Genomic DNA, 19,656 nt, shown 5'->3' on the forward strand with positions numbered 1-19,656 from the left:
TATGGCCTGCACACCACCCCCATAGTCTGCTGCCTGTGTACTCGCTTCATCGGGTGCCAGTTTCCATCTCACCTTCTGCTGTTCAGGCCACAAACCTTCTTTCCATTCCCAGAAGGCCCAGTGCATCCTCTGACTGCAGGGCCTTTGCACTTGCCGTTCTCTGGAATGTCCCTTACCCTCACCTCATTATACCCCACCCCCTTGTATCTAGGTAACCTCCTATTGATCCTTGAAATTTCAGCTTTAGTGTCACTTCCAAAGAAAAATTTTGCCTAACTCCCCTACCCCTAGTTTAGGTAAAGTTCTCTGTACGATGCTAATAGATCTGGATTTTTTTTCCCTTCAAAAGTTCATAGTCTCATTTGTAACTATACATTTTATTCACATGGTTTGATAATAGAAGGGACTGTGTCTGTTTTGTTCACTGCTATATTCCCAGCCCATGGAATCCCAATACTCAGTAACTGTTTACTGAATGGATGGATGGACAGAATGACGTGTTGCATTCTGAGGACCAGAAGACTAGCCTAGATTCCGGTTCCCACTCTGCTGCCAATTGCTATGTAATAAATAAGACACTATCTCTCTGAGGCTCAGAGTTCTTAGCTATAAAATGAAAGAACTAACCTAATGATCTGTTTGTTTTTTGCTTTGTTTTGTTTTTGAATAAGCATCCTTTGGGTGTAGATAATTGTGTTCATCATATACCTCAGATCATTAATACATCATCCTTAGTGATCCAAGCAAGGCCTTCTATTTTATGTATGTTTCCTCTTTGCTTTGAACCTTGTTTCTGCTCTCCTCTATGACATCATCCCTAGTGTGTCTGGTTATATCCTTAATATGCACATATATTTGTAAAATCTATAATGTTGGCAGGTTTTGTATATGTGTTTTAATTTTCAAAAATGTCTTTATGCTATAAATCTTACTCTTTTTCATACTTTTCTCAAGCAATATTATGTTTTTGAGACCTATACATCATTGCTTCTCAGTGTGACTTAGTATTCCATCATCATAGTTATAAACATATTAACAAATTTATATAGTTCTTACTATTTGCCAGATGCTATTCCAAGCTCTTACATAAAATCATCTAATCCTCAGCACAGTCTTGTAAGGCAGGTGCTGTTACTATCTCACCTGTTTCATTCATTCATTCCCCCTTGTGATGGACATGTAGGCTGCCTCCAGATTCCTGCTCTCAAAAACAACACTGACGTGATGAATGTCCTTTTATCTATCCCCTTTGCACCTGCATGAGGATTTCTCTGGGACCTGTACTCAAGAGTATGATCCCAGAGCACTAAAGCACAGTCTTTAATTTGCTCCATCCTGCAGATTGCCTTCCTGCTTGGCTGCTGCCAGTTCACATTCCCACCAGCAGGAGTGCACGAGAGCGCTTTTCCTCCCCACCTTATTCTGGGGCAAGGTCGCTCTTCTACTCTTTGCCCTTCTGATTGTCATGAGGTAATCTCCCATTGTTGTTCAACTTGCATTTCTCTCATCGCTAGTGAGTTTCTTGCCACTGCCACTGCTACCACCCTGGTGCAAGCCACCACCATCTTCCTGACTGTTGCATAATCTGTCTGTGCTTGTCTCTGCCAGCGTCCTCTCTTGTTCTTCTCTTTGCTCTCACACTTCAGCCAAAGTAACCCTATTGGAACACCCCTTTGCTCAAAATCACTCAGAATTTTTTCTTTAATCCACTGAAATGATAGATGCTCTGATGATGATCCATACTTGGCATTCCTAAGATAACTGCTGCTTGGACATGATGTATTTTCTAATTATTGGATTTGGTATTGGCTAATATTTATTTTAAAATGTTTACACCTATTCTCTTTTTTCTTTTTTTTTGTTTGTTTCTTTGTTTAAGTAATCTTGACACCCACCATGGGACTCAAACTCACAACCCTGAGATCAAGAGTCGCATGCTCTTCCAACTGAGCCAGCCAGGCACCCCTACACCTATTTTCTTAAATAAAATGGGCCTGTAAATTTCTTTTCTTGATCCGTCTCTAAGTCATTTTACAACCAAAGTTATATTAAAATGACTTGAGCAGCTTTACCTCTTTTTCTGTTTTCTGGATCAATATGTAATAAGATATAAAGTATTTATTCCTTGAACTGAGTGGTTCTCAAGGTTCTTTTCTAACTATAACTTTGACAATTTGATGAGCTGTGGTAGCTATGGGTTTCTTACCAGTGTTTCCCTGGTTGTGTGGATTAGCCAAACAAATTCACAGGTATTCACAACCTCAGTGATACCAGAGAAGTTTAACCTACCAGGGGTACAAAATGGTGTGTTTTCCATCGTGTGCATGGATGACTGTAAACAGGAGTTCCAGGGTCAGCTAATAACTATTTTCATCCATTCATCCATTTTACTAAATCTTAGCCACAAAAATTTTGTTGTATAAATTATACCTAGTAGATTATAAAGGAGACTTATTGGCCTCACTTCCACCCTAATCCCAGCTGAGTTACTGGACTCTCTTTTCCTTCACCATAGAAATACACTGCTTTATTTTATTCCTTCTTCCTCCCTTCTCTCCTCTTATCCTTCCCATCTGTCTGATTCTTACAGCTCTAGAGAAAAAAAATGGGTTCTTTCAGCCTAAAGACAAAAGAGATTAGCAGAAGGGGTGGTTTGGGCAAGATTGTAATTTGGGTAGCAGAGGGAGGGGATTCAGTCTCTGCAAATTTAGCAGGAGATACAGAAGAAATTCTCATGCTGGTGCATATTCCGTGATGGAGAGCTTCTGGGGCAGACACAGAGTGTTGGTGTCCATGCCCAGTGGCTTTAGAGAACATGGGCAGTTGCACACTCACTCTTGTGAGCTCAAGCCACTTCGATAACTGCATCATGACTCTCTGAATCTCACTCTCAGCCGGAATGAAATCAGAACACGTGACTTTACGATTCTGACATCTCCCATTCTTCCTAGTGCATATCACTTTAAACCATAATAGTAATTCTCATATCATGTTATTTTTATTTCTCATTTGGCTGAGGACACAGGGCACGCAGAGAACATTATTTGTCAGACAGCAGCTACCTGGCACACGCAGTCCATATAATGGCTGTTAAGCTGAGATCCAGAGACTGACAAACAAGCTATAAAATCTAAAAGGCAGGATTTCTTGTGGTAGATTGGTTATAATAATTTTATGCCTCAGTATTTTACATTTGTGACATTTTGTATAATAAACAATTAACTGCCTGCTTTTGACATTTGAAAGTTAATGTGAAGAGAGTTATAAAACAGACACTGTAAACATCACCTCCCAAAGTGAAGTGGTAAATGGCTGTTGGCCTCCGGAAGGGTAAGACCTAATTATTCCTCACAGTGCACTCTGTACCTTTTTACTACCAGTTTGGTTTTCATTGTCTTTGATAAACAAGATAATTGATATAAATGAATGTGATCCTGTAAAATGGTTCCCCAATTGCAGATTTTCCTGCTAGAGGTATAATTTTCCTTATGGCACATTACTGTTAATCTTTAAATGGATAGGTTGGTTAATCTGCCTTCCATGAGAAGACATTAGGTGACTTGCTCCTTAATCAGAGCTGAGAAAAAAACATTGGGTGTAGCCAAGGGCACAGGAAGAAATGACTAATGGCCACATTAATGAGCAAGAGCGTGTGGATTTTTGAGCGGGAGGTTCAGAGTTGGGGATGCAAGAAAACCATGTTGGAGATAAAAAGAAGCCGCAGCCTTCCTCAGAAAGAGGACACAGGCAGTGTGTGTTGAAAAGGAGAGGTCTTACCCCGCTCGGCTTTCCCATCTCCTTCCCAGCCCTGGCTCTTCCCACTTCAAATGCTGATTCCACTGCACCAAATGATGGACTCAGGATCTTAAACAGGCAAGCCCGTGCTTTCTTCCTCCTATCTGGTGCTCAGGACTAGGGCTTTGCAAAAGTACCATTTTGTCCCCATAAATTAATGCTCAGCAGACTTGATCTTCTGTTGGGCGGCTCTCTTTAGGAAATGTCAAGAGCCAAGCAAGCAGAAGAAGCATGTTAGTTTGCACCCAGTTGGGAAGTCTGTGTTAAGATCAGGGGCAGTTTGCTTTGAAGAACCCATTTCTCTTCATGCATGAAGTCCAGCCAGGAAGAAAGAATGAAGAAGAAAGTGGACAAACACTTAGGAGAGAGTATAAGATGGTGGATCCATGACTTCCCTTAGGGGAATGTTACCCCTCAGAGTCATGGCAGTTTAAAAAAAGCAATAATTAATAATCAGTTACTTGTCTAGGGCAGTCTAATATTTAGTTTTAAAAACTAATTTAAACTCATGGCAGGGAAAGCCATGGTGAAATGAGATTTCTCCCAGGACAGTTCTCTTTGGCAGTGTTATCACACAGCCTTTCAAAGATCCAGCGTGCTCAGGGTAGCTCGCTGTCCGGTTTAATGTCATCTCTTCACCGAATGTGTGGGCTGCCTCCCTCCCCCGCTCCCACTCTTGAAAGGTTAGCCTTTCTTCAGAATAGTACAGGTTTTCCAGCAACATCTGTCAACCTGGCAGCGAGCACACCCTAAGGAAATTATGAACATTTGAAGGCCATCTAAATACTATAGGGAAGCCTTCCTCCCCTCTCGCCTCGTTCCCCTCCTGCCTTCCCCCAAGAAAAGTGGGGCAGCCACACAGCTTTCACGACCATCCGCCTCACTGACAAATTATAAGCCCATTTGTGTCTGTGATATCTTTAATGGGTTTTGATTTGCTCACTCCATTGTGACAGCTCATGAAACCTCAAAGCAGTGACTCTCCTAGAAGGCAGGCTGCAGGCAGACCCCTTCGTTTAATGACAAGAGACCCCCAGCCACTGTACCGTTAGCACATAGAGGTTTCTTTGGTCTAATGACTCAGATGATCTTGATCTGATTCAGTAGGTCAGAAACTGCTGTCCCCAGCAAATATCGACCGGAAGGACCTGCTTTCGTGGTTATTCTGAGACTGCCAGCTGGCGCTAATAGTTTTTGCAGGTCCGTAGAATTGTTATTGGTCCTTCCTTCCCTTGCCCCCTGTTCTTTTACAATTATAGAGTGGCTCGTGGGAATAAAAGTCTCCCCTCTTGTGTGATACCCAGATTTCTGAAACGCTGGTCCCATCGACCCATTCCACATGGGCAAAAACCTGGCGCTTTCATGGTTAAGGAAGTGCCAATCCTGGGCCTTGTGCGTCTCTGAAAATCTCAAGGCGCTTTTGTAAGCATCTAATTTATTCAGTCAGTCTCCATAAGGTAGAGAGAAGGGATTACTCTCTAAGTGAAGAAACCTCGTCCCAGGGCAGTTGAATGCCCTCCGCAAGATCGCCTAAGAAGCCATTTACTGAGCTGAGGGTAGTTCTTCGGGTGCCTGCATCGTGGTGCACAGCCTGGCCCATGGCTGCCAGAGCTGAAGACGGGCAGGGGAGGGCAGCCATTTCCTCTCTCAGGCTTCAGGTGTGTAGATATGGTATGAAGAGAACTAGAACTCAGACATCAGATGCTGCTTAATTGGCAGGTTTGACAATATTCCTAATAAAGTTTATTTAAAAATACTTGCACCCGTTTTTCATTTCCCAAAGCACTAAATGTAAACCATTAAAAGAATAATCGAAAATACTAGCAAAAGGCTCTTTTTAAATTACTTTTTATTGTATTTTAGACAAGAATTTTTTTCATCATACACTGTAAGTCTACTGGAAAATATAGCACGATTCTGTTTCCTCAATCTAGATTAGCTTTGGCCTCCAGAAGGTAGTATACATTGTATGTTTTGCTGAGGCTTTTTTGTCTGGTAACTACTTTACTTAGAAGTATGAATAGAGTTGTCCCAGGTCACCTGGAAGACTGATTGTCAGTCTTTGAAGCCAGGCAGCTGGATTCTCTCAGGGACCCCCACTTCAGCCTTGGAGGCATCACCTCCACTCCCCACCCACCCCCACCCCCCAGGGGGACTGCTCAGCCTCCCCATAGCCCTGGGCTGGTCCCTCAGGCTAAAACTGGGACAGTGCCCTGGAGGCAAGGTTTTCCCCTCAGGCGTCCTGTGTGGTTTGATTACAGAGTCTCCGTTCTGAGAGCCCAATATTCAGAAGTTGAGACTTACCTTTACCCATCTGTTTCTTCTTAACTCCAGTCTTGCTCCCTTGAGATTCTCAGAGATTCTTCTCACACAACTCATTCCAGGATGGTTTATGGGAGCTAACACATGTGAGAAGTTGGCGTTCTCTACAGTCTTTTTCTCTCTGCCTCCAAAAGGTGTGGCAGGAAAATTCTGCCAAAGCAGAATTGCATACTTGTCACAGATCTGATCAGGACATTTTCTGTACAATGTACAGGGCTCCACATAAGGTTCGGGACACCTCACTACCGAAGCTACTTTTAGTAAAAACTCAAATTTTGTAGTTATTGATGCATTTTAAAGAAATATCATTCAAGAGCTTAAGACTCAAGAGTTACCCATGATCCCAGAATCATTCTGACTGTAAATTGTTGAAGTTTGAACCAGATGCATCCTTCAGCTTATAATAAAAAGGAAAGTTTCTGCTTTATTAAAGGAAGAGTTTAAAAAAAAAAGCTTCCGTACAAAAAAGTATTGAGCAAACCGCTACTTCTTTTGTGGGCCTTTGAAACAAGCTTTTGCATATCCTTTGTTCTATGCCCAGCATGAATGAGGAACACTCCCCCAATCTATAGTATCGTCTCTGCTCTTGAGTCATAAAATCCTTAAGACTTGATAAGACCTTTCAACCAGTGGCATGAAACAAAAATAATTCTGTTGATTTCAACATCTTTTAGGACATGAGGAAAAATAAATCCATGTAAAACTTATACTACTCAGAGGAAAAAAAAACCACCTTTTACATTATAACTTTGTAAAATTTTTTGAGAGTTTGCAAAAAATCGCAAAACCAGTTTCAGTGACTCTTTGTATGTTAGGTATCCCACCACCCACCCACCCCTAACCCCCTCTTCCCTCCCCTCCCATCCCCCCATATCAGCTTGAGTAACTTGTCCTGATGTAGGGGGCAGATGTAGTCCCTGTCTCTGATAGATTATGTCCAGAGAAAAGAAAAAAATCGCCCCAATGAGATATTGCCTATTAGTTCAAACACATAGTTGGATGTTTGGGATATCTTTTTTCTTATACCTGGAAATGCCTTTGTCCTAAATTTCAAGGCCTCACCTACAGAGTGAATCCCTCTTTGATACACTGCAGTGGTTACTGCTGTTAAACATCTAATGCTTGATTCTTTAAGGTCTTTTGGAATTGAAGATTTTCACAGCTAAAACCTCCAGCATTTGAGCCACACATAAGAGAGTAAACCTCTTAAACAGTTAGTTCTGGACCATGCTTTCCTTCAAAGGCCCCGGTGTGAGGAGAGAATTCACTGATCCTAGTGAACTTGTGCCTTTGAGATCCACTGGCCGCACCCACCTCAGCTTGGCCCTGGGGATAACCACCTCTGATTTCTCCCCTTCATCTTCTGGAAAGCTGCTGTTCCCTCTAAAGGGTTTGGAGCCAGGGCCTTATAAAGTTTGCATATGTTTGGGGAAGGGGCCAGGGAGTGGCGCATTTGAAGTTTGGGAAAGTGTTACCCCCTCCTTTCACGGGCTGGATGGAGTCCAGCAGGACTGCCAAAGCCCATGCAGTCTCAGGAGATGGCGTGATTTGGGCAACCTTGATAGTCTCAGAAGTGGAGCCGGAACAGGAATGACGAGAGCACGGAAATTCATACTACCTAAAACAGGTGAGAGTGAAAAGCAAAGAGAAGGAAAAGAGGCATGGAGGAATTGGGGGGGGCGGGGGGGCATAGCATTCAAAAAGCATGGTCTGCTTTCTTCCCACGGGTTCCCTCTGTGGGTGCAGAGAGGTACTCCCATCTGCATCCTTTGGAACTGTGTTAGGAAGCAGCCCTCTCACGGAGATGGGAACTGGGGGAAAATTTGGGGAAGAAGTTTAAAAGTTGCACGTCCTACATAGTCAATGGTTTTTATTCAGCAATGTGATATAACATGATTGAAAAGTGATTTTTTTTAACCCAATACATAAAACTAGGAATTAATGTAACTTAGCGCCAGTGTTGTAGAATACATTTTGGTAGCTTTCTGATAGTTTTCAAGAATGATGGGCTTATGCTCTAATTAGCTATTGTTCTTTTACAGCTGTTAAGACATAACAGCTGTGGGTATTTTTTCCTTTGAATAACTTGACCGAAGGTTGGATTGCAGTTTGGTTGGAAGTTTGCATGGTCAGCAGTAAGTTCCTATGTAGGCCTGGGGATAGGCGCCTCGAATGAGTCCCCTTTTAGTCCCCTTTAAAAAAAAAAAAAAAAAAAGTATAGCTCAGGGGTGCCTGGCTCAGTCTGCTAAGGTCTGACTCTTGATTTTTGGCTCAGGTCATGATCTCAGGATCCTGAGATCAGCCTCTATTCTGGGCATGGAGCCTGCTTAAGATTCTCTCCCTCTCCCTGTTCCCCTCCCTGCCCCCCTGCTCTACTCCATACAGTCTGTCTCTCTAAAAAAAAAGGTATAGTTATGTAGGGGAATATCTAGCTGTGATCTTAAGCTAATAGCCTTTAATTGCCTTAGTAGGCTTTTTTTTTTCTTAAGCTTTTTGAAAGAAATTCTTTGTGAAAATCTTGGCAATGGAGAAGAATCTACTCCAAGACTATTAAGCACTTGTTTGCTGTATGAACTAGTGTGCTATTAGAAAACAGTAGGTAATGGGGCACCTGGGGGGCTCAGATGATTAGGCGCCTGCCTTCAGCTCAGGTCATGATCCCAGGGTCCTGGGATCGAGCCCCACATCAGGCTTCCTGCTCCACAGGAAGCCTGCTTCTCCCTCTCCCACTCCCCCTGCTTGTGTTACTGCTCTTACTATCTCTCTCTCTGTCAAATAAATAAATCTTAAAAAAAAAAAAAAAAAAGGAAAGAAAGCAGTTGATAGTAAAAACAGCCAGGGAAACATTGAATGAAGCCTAACACCAGTACGGCTTATGAAGATGGCAGTCCTCTGCAAGTGCTAAGTGTTATTTCATTTTTAAAAATCTGCTTCAAGTGGGGTTCCCCCCACCTCTCAAAGGTGATCTCTGGAGACAGTTGAATAACATGTCAGTCTTATCTTTAAGTAGAGCTGGCACAGGTGGCTCCCAGGTCATGTCCTAGTGAAGTAGTACTGCCTTTTAAAAAATTTATTACTCCTGAATTAAATTTACTGGCAAGCTGTTGGCCACCCCTGGTCTGGCGTACGAACGGAGAACAGTAAAATTGTTTTCAGATCACTTTTTCTGCAGTTCCCCACAGTCTGAGTCATCCCAATATTCATACACTTGCAGAATGTAGACACTTGGTTAACATGCAACTTTTGCATTCAGAGGCAGCATATTAAATATGTCCGAGCAGAATTGCTATGTGCATGGAGGGGGAAAAGTAATTTCTGCCCAGACTGTTCCCCTTTGCCTTTTGCTCATAGCACAGGCTACTGTAATAGGTATGTAGCCGAGGGATGGCGAGGGGAAACCAGAAGGAGAGAGATTCAAGATGCTGGATTTGGGCAGTATGGTTTTGTAAACAAAGTGACACAAATTGGGGCAGAAATTCCATGGGGACAAGAGAGGAAACTGGAAGACTGGAAATAGAGCACAAAGCCAAGTCCCATCCAGATGGCGTTTTTAATAAATTTATCAGACGCATATGAAAGAGTATAATGAGCATTCAGATGGGGAGTGGCTTGGCCCCAACGAAGAAGAAAAACAGCTTCTGTGCTTTGCAGTCAGAATCACTCTCTAAATTTTCCCAGTAAAAGAGACCACAAAACTTATTCAAACCATTGTGTAATTATTAGACACTTCAGCTAGGCAGGCTGAGGTTTGTGTTTCTAGAAAGAGGAGTTAATAATAGAGCTCTTTGCTGCTGAAATGGAAAATGTGGTCTCTATGTGTTAGTAAGCCCAGCAGTGACTTCCAGGACAAACCTCTTCTGGAAGGACTCCTGTAGTGTAACTAAAGCAGAGCGCTCTCCCCGCAGGCATAAAAGAGCTTTTCTGTTCTTTAAAAAAGCCACACTGTTACAGACATTCCTTCTCTCCCCAAAGCGGTTTCTGTTTTAGTCTACCATGAGGGACCAAGCTTCGTGGATATGGGTACACTTCAGGAAAGGAGAAGCTGCGAGGACCGAGGATGCGTGCAATGGGCAGGCACACAGCCGCTCTTCTGTGCTGGGCATATTTGTTTTCTTTTGAGCGGTTAGGTCAAGACCCAGAGATTGATCATACTTTACTTTTCTAAGAAAACTTTCACTGAGAAAGCATTTTTTTTTCTGCTTTATTCAGTAACTTTTAGGTTTTCTAGCTTCTGGTAAGGAACTATATTAAGGTGAAGTGCTACAGCCTACGTAAGCATCCTTTTTTTTCTCACTCTGATTCATTCATTCAGCAAATATTTACCTAACACATACTCTCTGCTAAGCACTGTTCCTTGGCAGCTGGGACTAGAGCAGTGAGAAAAAGGAAAGCTCCTGACCTTATGAAGCTCACATTCTCAATCTCCGATGGTTGGAGATTGGAGAGCAGGTGGACATACTGGTCTGGATATTAAGAATTGGCACAGTGCTGGAATGATGGGGTCATCTTGGTTGTTTATAAAAGGTCATTATCCCCCTGGGTTTGTGCCTAGGTCCCTGTACTTTTCTTCTTTCCATTAGTTGGTATGTTTTGGTCATTATACTGTTAATTTGACTCATTATCAAAAAATAAGAATGAGAATTAAGAAAAGTGGTAATCTTTTGGGCACCTGGGTGGCTCAGTTGGTTAAGGGACTGCCTTCGGCTCAGGTCATGATCCTGGAGTCCCGGGATCGAGTCCCACATCGGGCTCCCTGCTCAGCAGGGAGTCTGCTTCTCCCTCTGACCCTCTTCCCTCTCGTGCTCTCTATCTCTCATTCTCTCTCTCTCAAATAAATAAATAAAATCTTTAAAAAAAAAAAAAGAAAAGTGGTAATCTTTTGATTTTGTACCTTATTAGGTAGATACAGTTGCTTATCAAGTTGCCAGTAGAGTTCTAGCAAAAGCCATTTCTTAAGAGGAAATTTGGGATTTGGGGTCGATTTTACTGATATGGTTCATCTCTGTGTTTATGTTAAGATGTGTCTGTGCGTGTCCGTGTTGGGCACACATTGTAGATCCAGACTTTGACTAATAAACATTAATGAATAATTATGTCAAGATCAAAGTGGTATTTATCCTCCAGCTCATAGATAGAGGATTCCATGTTAAGAAGGCACAATTCTTCAATGTAGCATATATGTTAGATCACCTCAAGTTTCCCAGAGAATCAGAGGGTAATATTACTCAGGCAGTTGTGCTTAGAGAAAATTTTAGAGACTGAGTCTTCTTGAATAAACCCATTTATAAGTGTGTCTCTAGAAAAGGAATTCTTAGCACTTATCCCAGCCTTGTTTTCCAGAGAGCTTGAAACCATACCAGTAAGGATCTTGTGATAATCTCTGCTGCTGCTACACTAATTGACCACTAGGTAAAAATCAGATATCTAGGGATAAAATTGTGAAGCAGTAAGGTTGCATAGATGGAGATTGACAAACTCAGGAAAAGTCCTCAAAGACAACTGATAAAAACCTAGCAGCTGCTACAGAGGGTATCAGTATTCAAAATAATCATAAAGGGTTTTATCCTTTCAGAGACTTGCCATCATTCTGGTTTTCATAAAAACAGTGTTAAAATGTGTGAAACTTGAAAAAACCCACAGAATTCCATGTGTACAAACGAATATAAAGGGCATATATGTGAAGTTTGGGGAATAGGAACACTGGCATGCTAACCACTACACTGAAGAGAAGACTCCCAAACCTCCACAGCCCTGTGTGCGCCCCTCCCTTGGTGGCTTCCCCTCCTCTCTTCCTGAATTTCAGTGTTCACCATTCCCTGAGTTTCCTTCCTGATCTCACCACACAAGCATGTATCACTAAACGACAGAAGTGGAATCATATTTCATGGTTTTTCCTCACTTCCTCTTTCCTTAACCAGTTTTCTTTGTGGGACCGACCCTGGTTGAAACACATAGCCCTAGTTCACTTATTTTTCAATACTGTATAGTTTTTGTTTAATAGTGAAATTTCAGTAACTCACTGGACAGGTTGAACAGCTGATTAGACACACGTAAAGGGAATGAGTAAATACAAATAGTAATTTGAATTAAGAAATTGCCTAGAATGCTTCAAAAAGAGGTACAGAGAGAAAAATGAAAGGAAGGTTAAGAAACATGGAGGATAGAATGAAAAGTTCCAATGGAGGTCCAGTAGGAGTTCGAGAAGAAAAAAAGAAGAGAAGAAAAGGAGGGAGAATTGGTATTCAGAGAAATAATGGCCAAAATTTTCCAGACTTGATAAAAGCCATAAATGCTCATATTCAGTCCTGAGAAGGGCAAATTCAATCTACCTCTAGGTACAACTTAGTAAAATTGCAAAACACCAAAAACAAAAAAAACTTTAACTGTAGGCAAAAAATAATTACAAGTTAGAGGGATAGCAGACTTTAGCTGACTTAACAGTAGAAGCCAGGAGACTATGGAATAATATCATCAAAGTGCTAAGGAAAAACAGCTTTTAACCAGGAGTTCCATATCAGTTAACCTACTTTTCAAGAGTGGTGTCAAAATGCACTTTCAGAGACTTTGCTGAATACTAATGGATGTGTCTCAGAAAGAAGGAAGTTGTACCAAGAAGAAAGGAGGATATAAAAAATAGTAATGGTGAATAAATTGGTTAAGTATGGATAAATAAGTTTTGACTGTATGAAAAGAAGAAAGGTTAATGAGTTTCACTTCAAGTGGTTAGAAAACAAAGCAGAGTAATTTAAAAGGAAATGAAGGAAGAAATAATAATAGTAAGAGGAGGGGCACCTGGGTGGCTCAGTTGGTTAAATGTCAGACTCTTGATTTCCGCTCAGGTCTTCATCACAGGGTCCTGGGATCCAGCCCAGTGTCTGTCTCTGTGCTGGGCCTGGAGTCTCCTTGAGAGTCTCTCTCCCTCTCCCTTTGCCTGCCCTCCCACACTCACGCATGCACATGCTCTCCCCCCAAAGTAAATAAATAATTAAAAAATAAAAAGAATAGCAGAATTTTGGTGAAGTAGGAAATAAAGAAAAGAAATCAACAAAACCAAAAGTTGGTCCTTTGAAAACAAGACAAGCTATATAGGACTGATCAAAAAAGAAAGAAAAGGTACAAATACAAATATTTGGGATGAAAAAGAGGACATACTATGAAAATTTTTGTGCCACGATATTTGAAAGGGTAGATAAAATGAAAATTTTTCCCGAAAGGGCCAAGAATATCAAAGACAATTTGGAAGAAAAAAAGAAAAGGAGGGGAAGGCGAGGGAACAAAGGTGTTCACTTATCAGATTTTAAGATTACTATAAAGTTATAGTTTATAACATGGTAAAGGCACAAGGCTGGGCAAATCAGTGAAACATAGCATAGATCTTAAAAAGATGAATATCTATGAAAATTTTGTGTGTGAGTGAAATAACACAAGTTAGTGGGGCAAGAGTTCATTAAATGGCAGTGGTGAAATTGGCTCATCTTAAGAATAAAAGATGAAAGTAGATTTTCTGTGTCACACACAATATACCAAAAATAAATCCTAAATAGATTAAAGAACCACATGTGTAAAGCAAAATTTGAGAACTTTTAGAATAAAATACAGGACAGTATCTTTAGCAATTGAGGGTGGGAAAGAATTTATAAACAAGAAAGGAAAGGCACCAATCTTAAAAGATTAATATTTCATCTCAACATTAACCAACAAAAGATTGGCATCCCACAAATCAATTAAAAAGATGGCAGAAAAATAGACAAAAGGTAAAGATCGGTAGTTTACAGAAGAAAGGTGAATGATTCCAGAGGAGAGAAAAAGAAAAAAACTGTGCAGCTTCACCAAATAGAAAAATGAAAAACTAAAACCACATTGAGATACCATGTCACACTCATCTGTCTGGCACTACCAAGAGTTGGTAAGAATGTGGAGCAATGAGTTGAGAGTGTGAATTTTTATAACTACTTTGGTGAATAATTTGGCAATATCCAGGAAAATTGAAGGTAACTCATAGCCATGAGTGTAATTCATGCATATATACATGTATAATATCTTATGTGTTCCTTTAAGAAACTCTTACCATGTACACAGACTCCTTTGTTTGTAATTGCAAAGAAAACAGTGGTAATAATCAAAACGTCCCTTAGCGGGAGACTGGATAAATAAATTTTGGCATGTTTATGGATTGAAATATTTTATAGACCCTACATGAATGGACTAGATTTATCTTTCTATTGAATGTTCCTTCATCCTGGTTTAATGTTTGTGGTAAATGTTAATATTGTTCACCAACCATTCCCCTTTCTTCTCCTGGGCACACAACAGGGTTGCACTTTCCCACCCCCTTGAAGTTAGGCAAGGCCCTGTGACTTGCCTTCGTCACCCGAACCGTGAGAGAGGTGATGTATGTGACTTTGGGGGATGGGTCTTAAGAACCAGGACTCAGCTCTCTTTCTTCTCCTTGTTACTGTAACTGAGGAAATTCATATGAATACAAAGCCTCTGTCACTCGGGCCCTTGGCTGATACAGTGAGCAGAACCACTTTTCTGATCATCACTGAATACATAGGGTGCACAAAAAAATAAATACATAAATACATAAATAAACGTGCACTGTGGAAGGGAGAATGGGAGCTGTTACTACTGCAGCCTAAGCTCCTATCTACAGTATTATTTTATGTCTCAGTTCAATTTACTGTGCACCTTGTGCCACTTCCTTAAGTTCCACCTTCCAAATCACCCAGTACTTCCCCTTTTCCATGAAATAGAGGTACCATGACTTAACCTCCAAATATAGTCCTTCCTTGTCTTTCCAAGTCCTGGGGAACTTATTTCTGAGCCCCTTCCTTCTCTGCCAGGAAACTGTCCTTAGAGGTTATTTCACTAGTGTGTTTGCGTGTTGCTTTGGAGTTAAGCTTGGTAGTCAAGGGATTCATCACCAGAAATCCGTCCTCTCTCCCTTTCACCTTCCCCTTCTCCCTTTTTTATCTGTGGATTGCTTCCTCATCTGCAGAGAGCAAAGCAGTTAGTGAAGCTGTAGAAGAGGAGGGCTCAAGTCAGGCATGCCCAGCTTTGGAAAATAAATACATTGTGTAGAAGATACATGTAAGACTATGTACTGCACATCATTATCAAGGTAGAAATGTTTTGGCATGGCGGTAGTAGGGCTCACCCTCTCTCTTCAGAGAGTGTATAATGTTATACTGAAAAGTACAGTATATATCTAATGAGAAATTGTCTTTTTTTCCAACCTATTTTAAAATTATATAAAGTAAGTTGCAAATCTTGAAGGTAAGTAGCTGGGCCTAATTGTAGATTTGGGTTGAATAATAAATTAAATTAAAACCCGAACACTGGAAAATGCACAGAAAAGGTCCCAGGGGACTTAAAAGGCCCTTACCTTTTATTATTCTCTTCTCCATGGTTAGAGAATCTGCATCATTTTTAGATAGCTATCATTTTGTGGAAGCCCTTGGCTTTTAAAAAATGAACAGGTTGATATGGATTTGAAGTAGAGAGAGAGAGACTCAAAATCAAAACAGAGCTGGTGTTTCAAAATATAGCAGGTCATGAACAAAGAGAAAAGCCTTCTGTGTTGAAATGCCTGGAAGAGTAAACAAACAAACAAAAAAGGGAAACAAGTCATGGCTGAGGGCAACAGTGTATTTTGAAAAGGGATTGGTACCATTTCCTAGGTCATCTTCCTGGTTTATGAATTCTAAAACACTGAATCTACATGTATATCATGTTTTTCTAAACAAATTTGTGATATTTACCAAATGTAACAAGTACATGCAGTTTAGAGAACAATAATAAAACAAGCGCCTATGTACCCACCACCTGGCTTAAAAACAGAACAAAACCAGTACTTTTGAAGCCCCCCCCCCCAAGATTTCCTCTTGGAAATGAAATCAGTTAATATTTGGACCCATTGGTGGGAGTCCCTGGAGGATTTCAGCCCCCTCTTCCCAGACACATTATCCTGAACTTTATATAATCATTCCCTGGATTTCCTTTTTAGTTTTACATTTATGTATGTATCCCCTAAACAAAGCATATTTCTAGTTCTGCCTTTTTAAAAACTTTGTATAAATGGACTCATAATCTGTGTTGTTCTGTGCCTTGCTTTTTTCCCTCAACATTATGTGTTTTTCTTGTTTTTTGGGTTTTTGGTTTTTTGGAAGTCAAGATTTTTTTTTCTTGGGAAAACAACATTATCGTTTTCGATTCATCTATTTGTACATAGCTGTAGTTCATTAAGGTCAGATAATGTGTAGTTTCCCATTGTAGTAATATTTTGAAATGTATTTGTCCATTCTGTATTTTATGGGGTATCATGGTTCTTAATAGTAAAATACTTCAGAGTTAATTAGTACATGTGGTTTGGTTTGTTCCAATCTTAGATTCAACTTTTTTTCTTGAAGCAATTTGGCATGGAAAATGTGTTCATGTCTTAAGATAATCAAGATGTTCTAATTTCCCCTTTGTCATGGATGTGAGCTAGCAATTCATTTTGTTCATAGCACACTATCAGGATATGTTTGGCTTCCCTTATCTTGATGCTGAATCTTGTGTTGGGCTCACAGTTCCCATGGAGAATGTTGCAACAATTGCTGATTGTGCCAGTGTGATTGAAGGAGTCAGTCGGAGCCGAAATGCCTTGCTGAATGGCGACACCAAGAATTATGACTGGGATTCTGGCTATACGTGTCATCAGCTGGGAAGTGGTGCGATTGTGGTTCAGCTGGCACAGCCATACATGATCGGGTCAATACGGTAAGAAGATTCCTTTTCAGTCATTACTTTTAAAATGGAAGACACACGTGCAAATTCTGTTTTGGAACTTCAGTGAAGATATATTTCTGTTCTTTGCTCTAAATACTGAAGGGGGAGGAACGAGGAGATACAGGGTGCTTGTTTGGATCTTCTGGTGGGGAGGATCCACCAAAATTAGACTTGCAGCGAGACTAGATTAGAGGCCTCTCCCTGGTTGTGGCTCACCTCCTTCTTCGGTCTCAGTTTGTGTTGGCCTGGGACTTAGAGGATAATGTCAGGAGAGGTTATATAGAACCAAAACTAATTTTCAACTCCAATAAATTTACGTCGGAACCAAATATGTGAATATGAGACCTGGTACTAACAAAAGAAAGCTTCTTAATGAAAATCTGGGTTTTGGTGGTTTTCATTTCATTTTGTCTTGTTTTCCGAAAGGAATTTTAACCTAACATTGCTTGATTTATGGGGTCATGTAGTTTTAAAATGTGAGACTGGTGACATCCCCCAGAGGATATACTTGTAGTTCAAGAGAGCCATGTGGGTATTGAATAGGCTGCCCTTTTTTTTTGCTTTTTTTCTGAAGGTTCCAAGGAGGTCTCTGAAAGACTAATGTATATATATTTATGTTATATATTTATGTTTAACATAGATAAGGTATTTTACATGCTCTCTGAGACTGCCAGGGGTGGGGATATCGGTGGGACATGACTGCCTTCCCCCCACCATCATGTTCTACCACATTTGCTCTGTTGTTCCCTGTTCTCAGGTTAAAATCATTGTGTATAGAGAGAAAAAGCACAAAAAATGAGGTAGTAGGATTTTAATAGGCAAAGGTTTATTGATGTTTAGGCTAATGATCACGGAGGTTATTGTGGCCTGCCAGTCCCCAGGGGCCACCCTGATGAGTGATGCTGGATTTCTGGGAGAATTCAGACCATGGATTTCTTCATTTAAATTGTCAACCCCTTTTCATAAAGGGCCACATATGGGTTGAGTAATATAGGCAACCCATCACACAGATAGAGAAGCCTTGGCTTCATGCTGTGGACCGGACAAACCAGCTTGGTGCTTCAGGAGGGGGAAAGAGAAGCCACAGTCAGTCTGGGTAAGCTACCAGGGCAGATAAACCTCCGTCAGATAGCAAACAAGACTCCATCCTTCCTTTTTTCTCAGCTGCGTGCGTTAACTAGAGCAGTCCTAGGCCATCTATTTAAGCCGTTCTAGAATTTTTGCCATAGATGGTATGAAATTTATGTAAATATTTCCCATTATAGTCTCTCCCTCTTCACTTTACAAATCTGGGGAACCACTGTCCTTCTCCTGTGACTGGCGCTCCCTATAGTCTTCACAGTTTCTTGAAGATTACCAATCGTGTCTCTGAGATTACATCTGCAATTTCTTTCAGCAGGCGTGGAGTGTAACTCACTGGAGCCAGGAGACTTGGAATCATTTAAATTGACTAGATACTCTCTTTCTTTCACTTCACCTATTTGGGGCTTCAATTTTCTCTTTATTATGTTTGTTCTGCCATTTCTAATTTGAAGACCAGTCTTTTCATCAATGAAGATGGAAGCAAACTGACAGCTTAGTAGCTCTTCCCACTCTCTTTTAATGTTCCCTGTATTCTGTCTGCTTACCTGGTACTCTGCCCCCAACACCAACAGTGTTACATGTGCATCTCACACCAACATGTCAGAAATGGAATCCCATCATCCCCCCCTTCCTCTGCTCAAGTCACCTTAAGATTTCCCCCATTTCATTCAGTGGCACCACCCATCTATCCATAGTCTGAGCCACAAACATGGCAGTCTTCCCGAATTTACCTCTCTCCCTCACCTCCCCTCCTCAGCCAGTTCTGTCAGTACTGGCTCTTACATATCTCACAAAGCCTTCTGCTCTTCCCCATCCCCACTGCCATTACCACAGTTGTACCTTTGTAGTTTCTCTTCTCCATCTGGTAGGCCAGACTTCCATCTAGCCTGTCCTTCCCCACCTGCAACCGTTTCCCCACCCCAGATCTGATGTGGTCACGCCCCTTTAGGAGAAAATTCGGACAAAGGCATTTAAGAACAATCTGACTTGCTTCTGTCTACACAGCCTCGTCACCTGCTCCTCTATCCACCCCTACACGTGCCTGGCTTAGCCTGTCCAGTTACTTGCAGTTTTGCACACGCCACTCCTCTCTCACCTCTATGCCTTCAACTCTTGAAACCTACTGTTCTCATTGCTGGTGTCTCTCACGACCTTCCCATCACCTCTTTCTTACCTGATTCTTACTCCCTCTTCAGGACTCTGCTCCTCCGGGAGTGCTTCCCTAACCTCCCGTTATCTCCTGGGCGGATTCAGACCTCCGTCTTCAGCGATCCCCACACATTCTGTACGTAGTTCCTACTGGAGCATTTGTCATACTTGTATTATAGTCGTTTACATGCTGTCTTCTCCCAGCCTCCCCTGCCATATAAAGCCTGTGGCAACTCAGAATAAGCGTCCCTTGACAGATCAAATGTGTAAATGAGGTAGTCTGTCAAGATAGCAAGTACAGTAGGAGACCTAGAATTTTAGATTCAGCAGGAACACATGAGGTCACCACCAAGGTGACAACTCAGAGTGGGACAAACAGGCTCTTTGTGTGGCCAGGCCACCTTGACCTCTAGCTCTACCCAAACAATCATAGATATTCAATCTGACCCCAGGAAAAGGTGTCACTGGGGCTTAAAGCAAGAGAAAACAGTGAACACTTGGCTGTCTTTAAATATGGAATGAAAATGGCTCCCC

General features: G+C 41.3%; 1 protein-coding gene across 5 annotated transcripts in view; it reads left to right on the top strand.

Moving 5' to 3' along the window:
* The window catches only part of BTBD9 (BTB domain containing 9), a 432,378-nt gene that overhangs the window by 301,881 nt on the left and 110,841 nt on the right, over positions 1 to 19,656 (top strand). For all 5 annotated transcript variants that reach the window (XM_028120529.2, XM_028120530.2, XM_028120531.2 and 2 more), the window contains one exon: positions 16,692 to 16,881. In XM_028120529.2, the coding sequence (XP_027976330.1) occupies positions 16,692 to 16,881 (190 nt within the window). The remainder of the gene's footprint in view (positions 1 to 16,691; positions 16,882 to 19,656) is intronic.

Source organism: Eumetopias jubatus, unplaced genomic scaffold (genome assembly GCF_037043125.1).
Source record: "Eumetopias jubatus isolate StellerSeaLion01/CBP00866 unplaced genomic scaffold, mEumJub1_p1.0 scaffold_6, whole genome shotgun sequence".
In the NCBI taxonomy this organism is placed as follows: domain Eukaryota; kingdom Metazoa; phylum Chordata; class Mammalia; order Carnivora; family Otariidae; genus Eumetopias; species Eumetopias jubatus.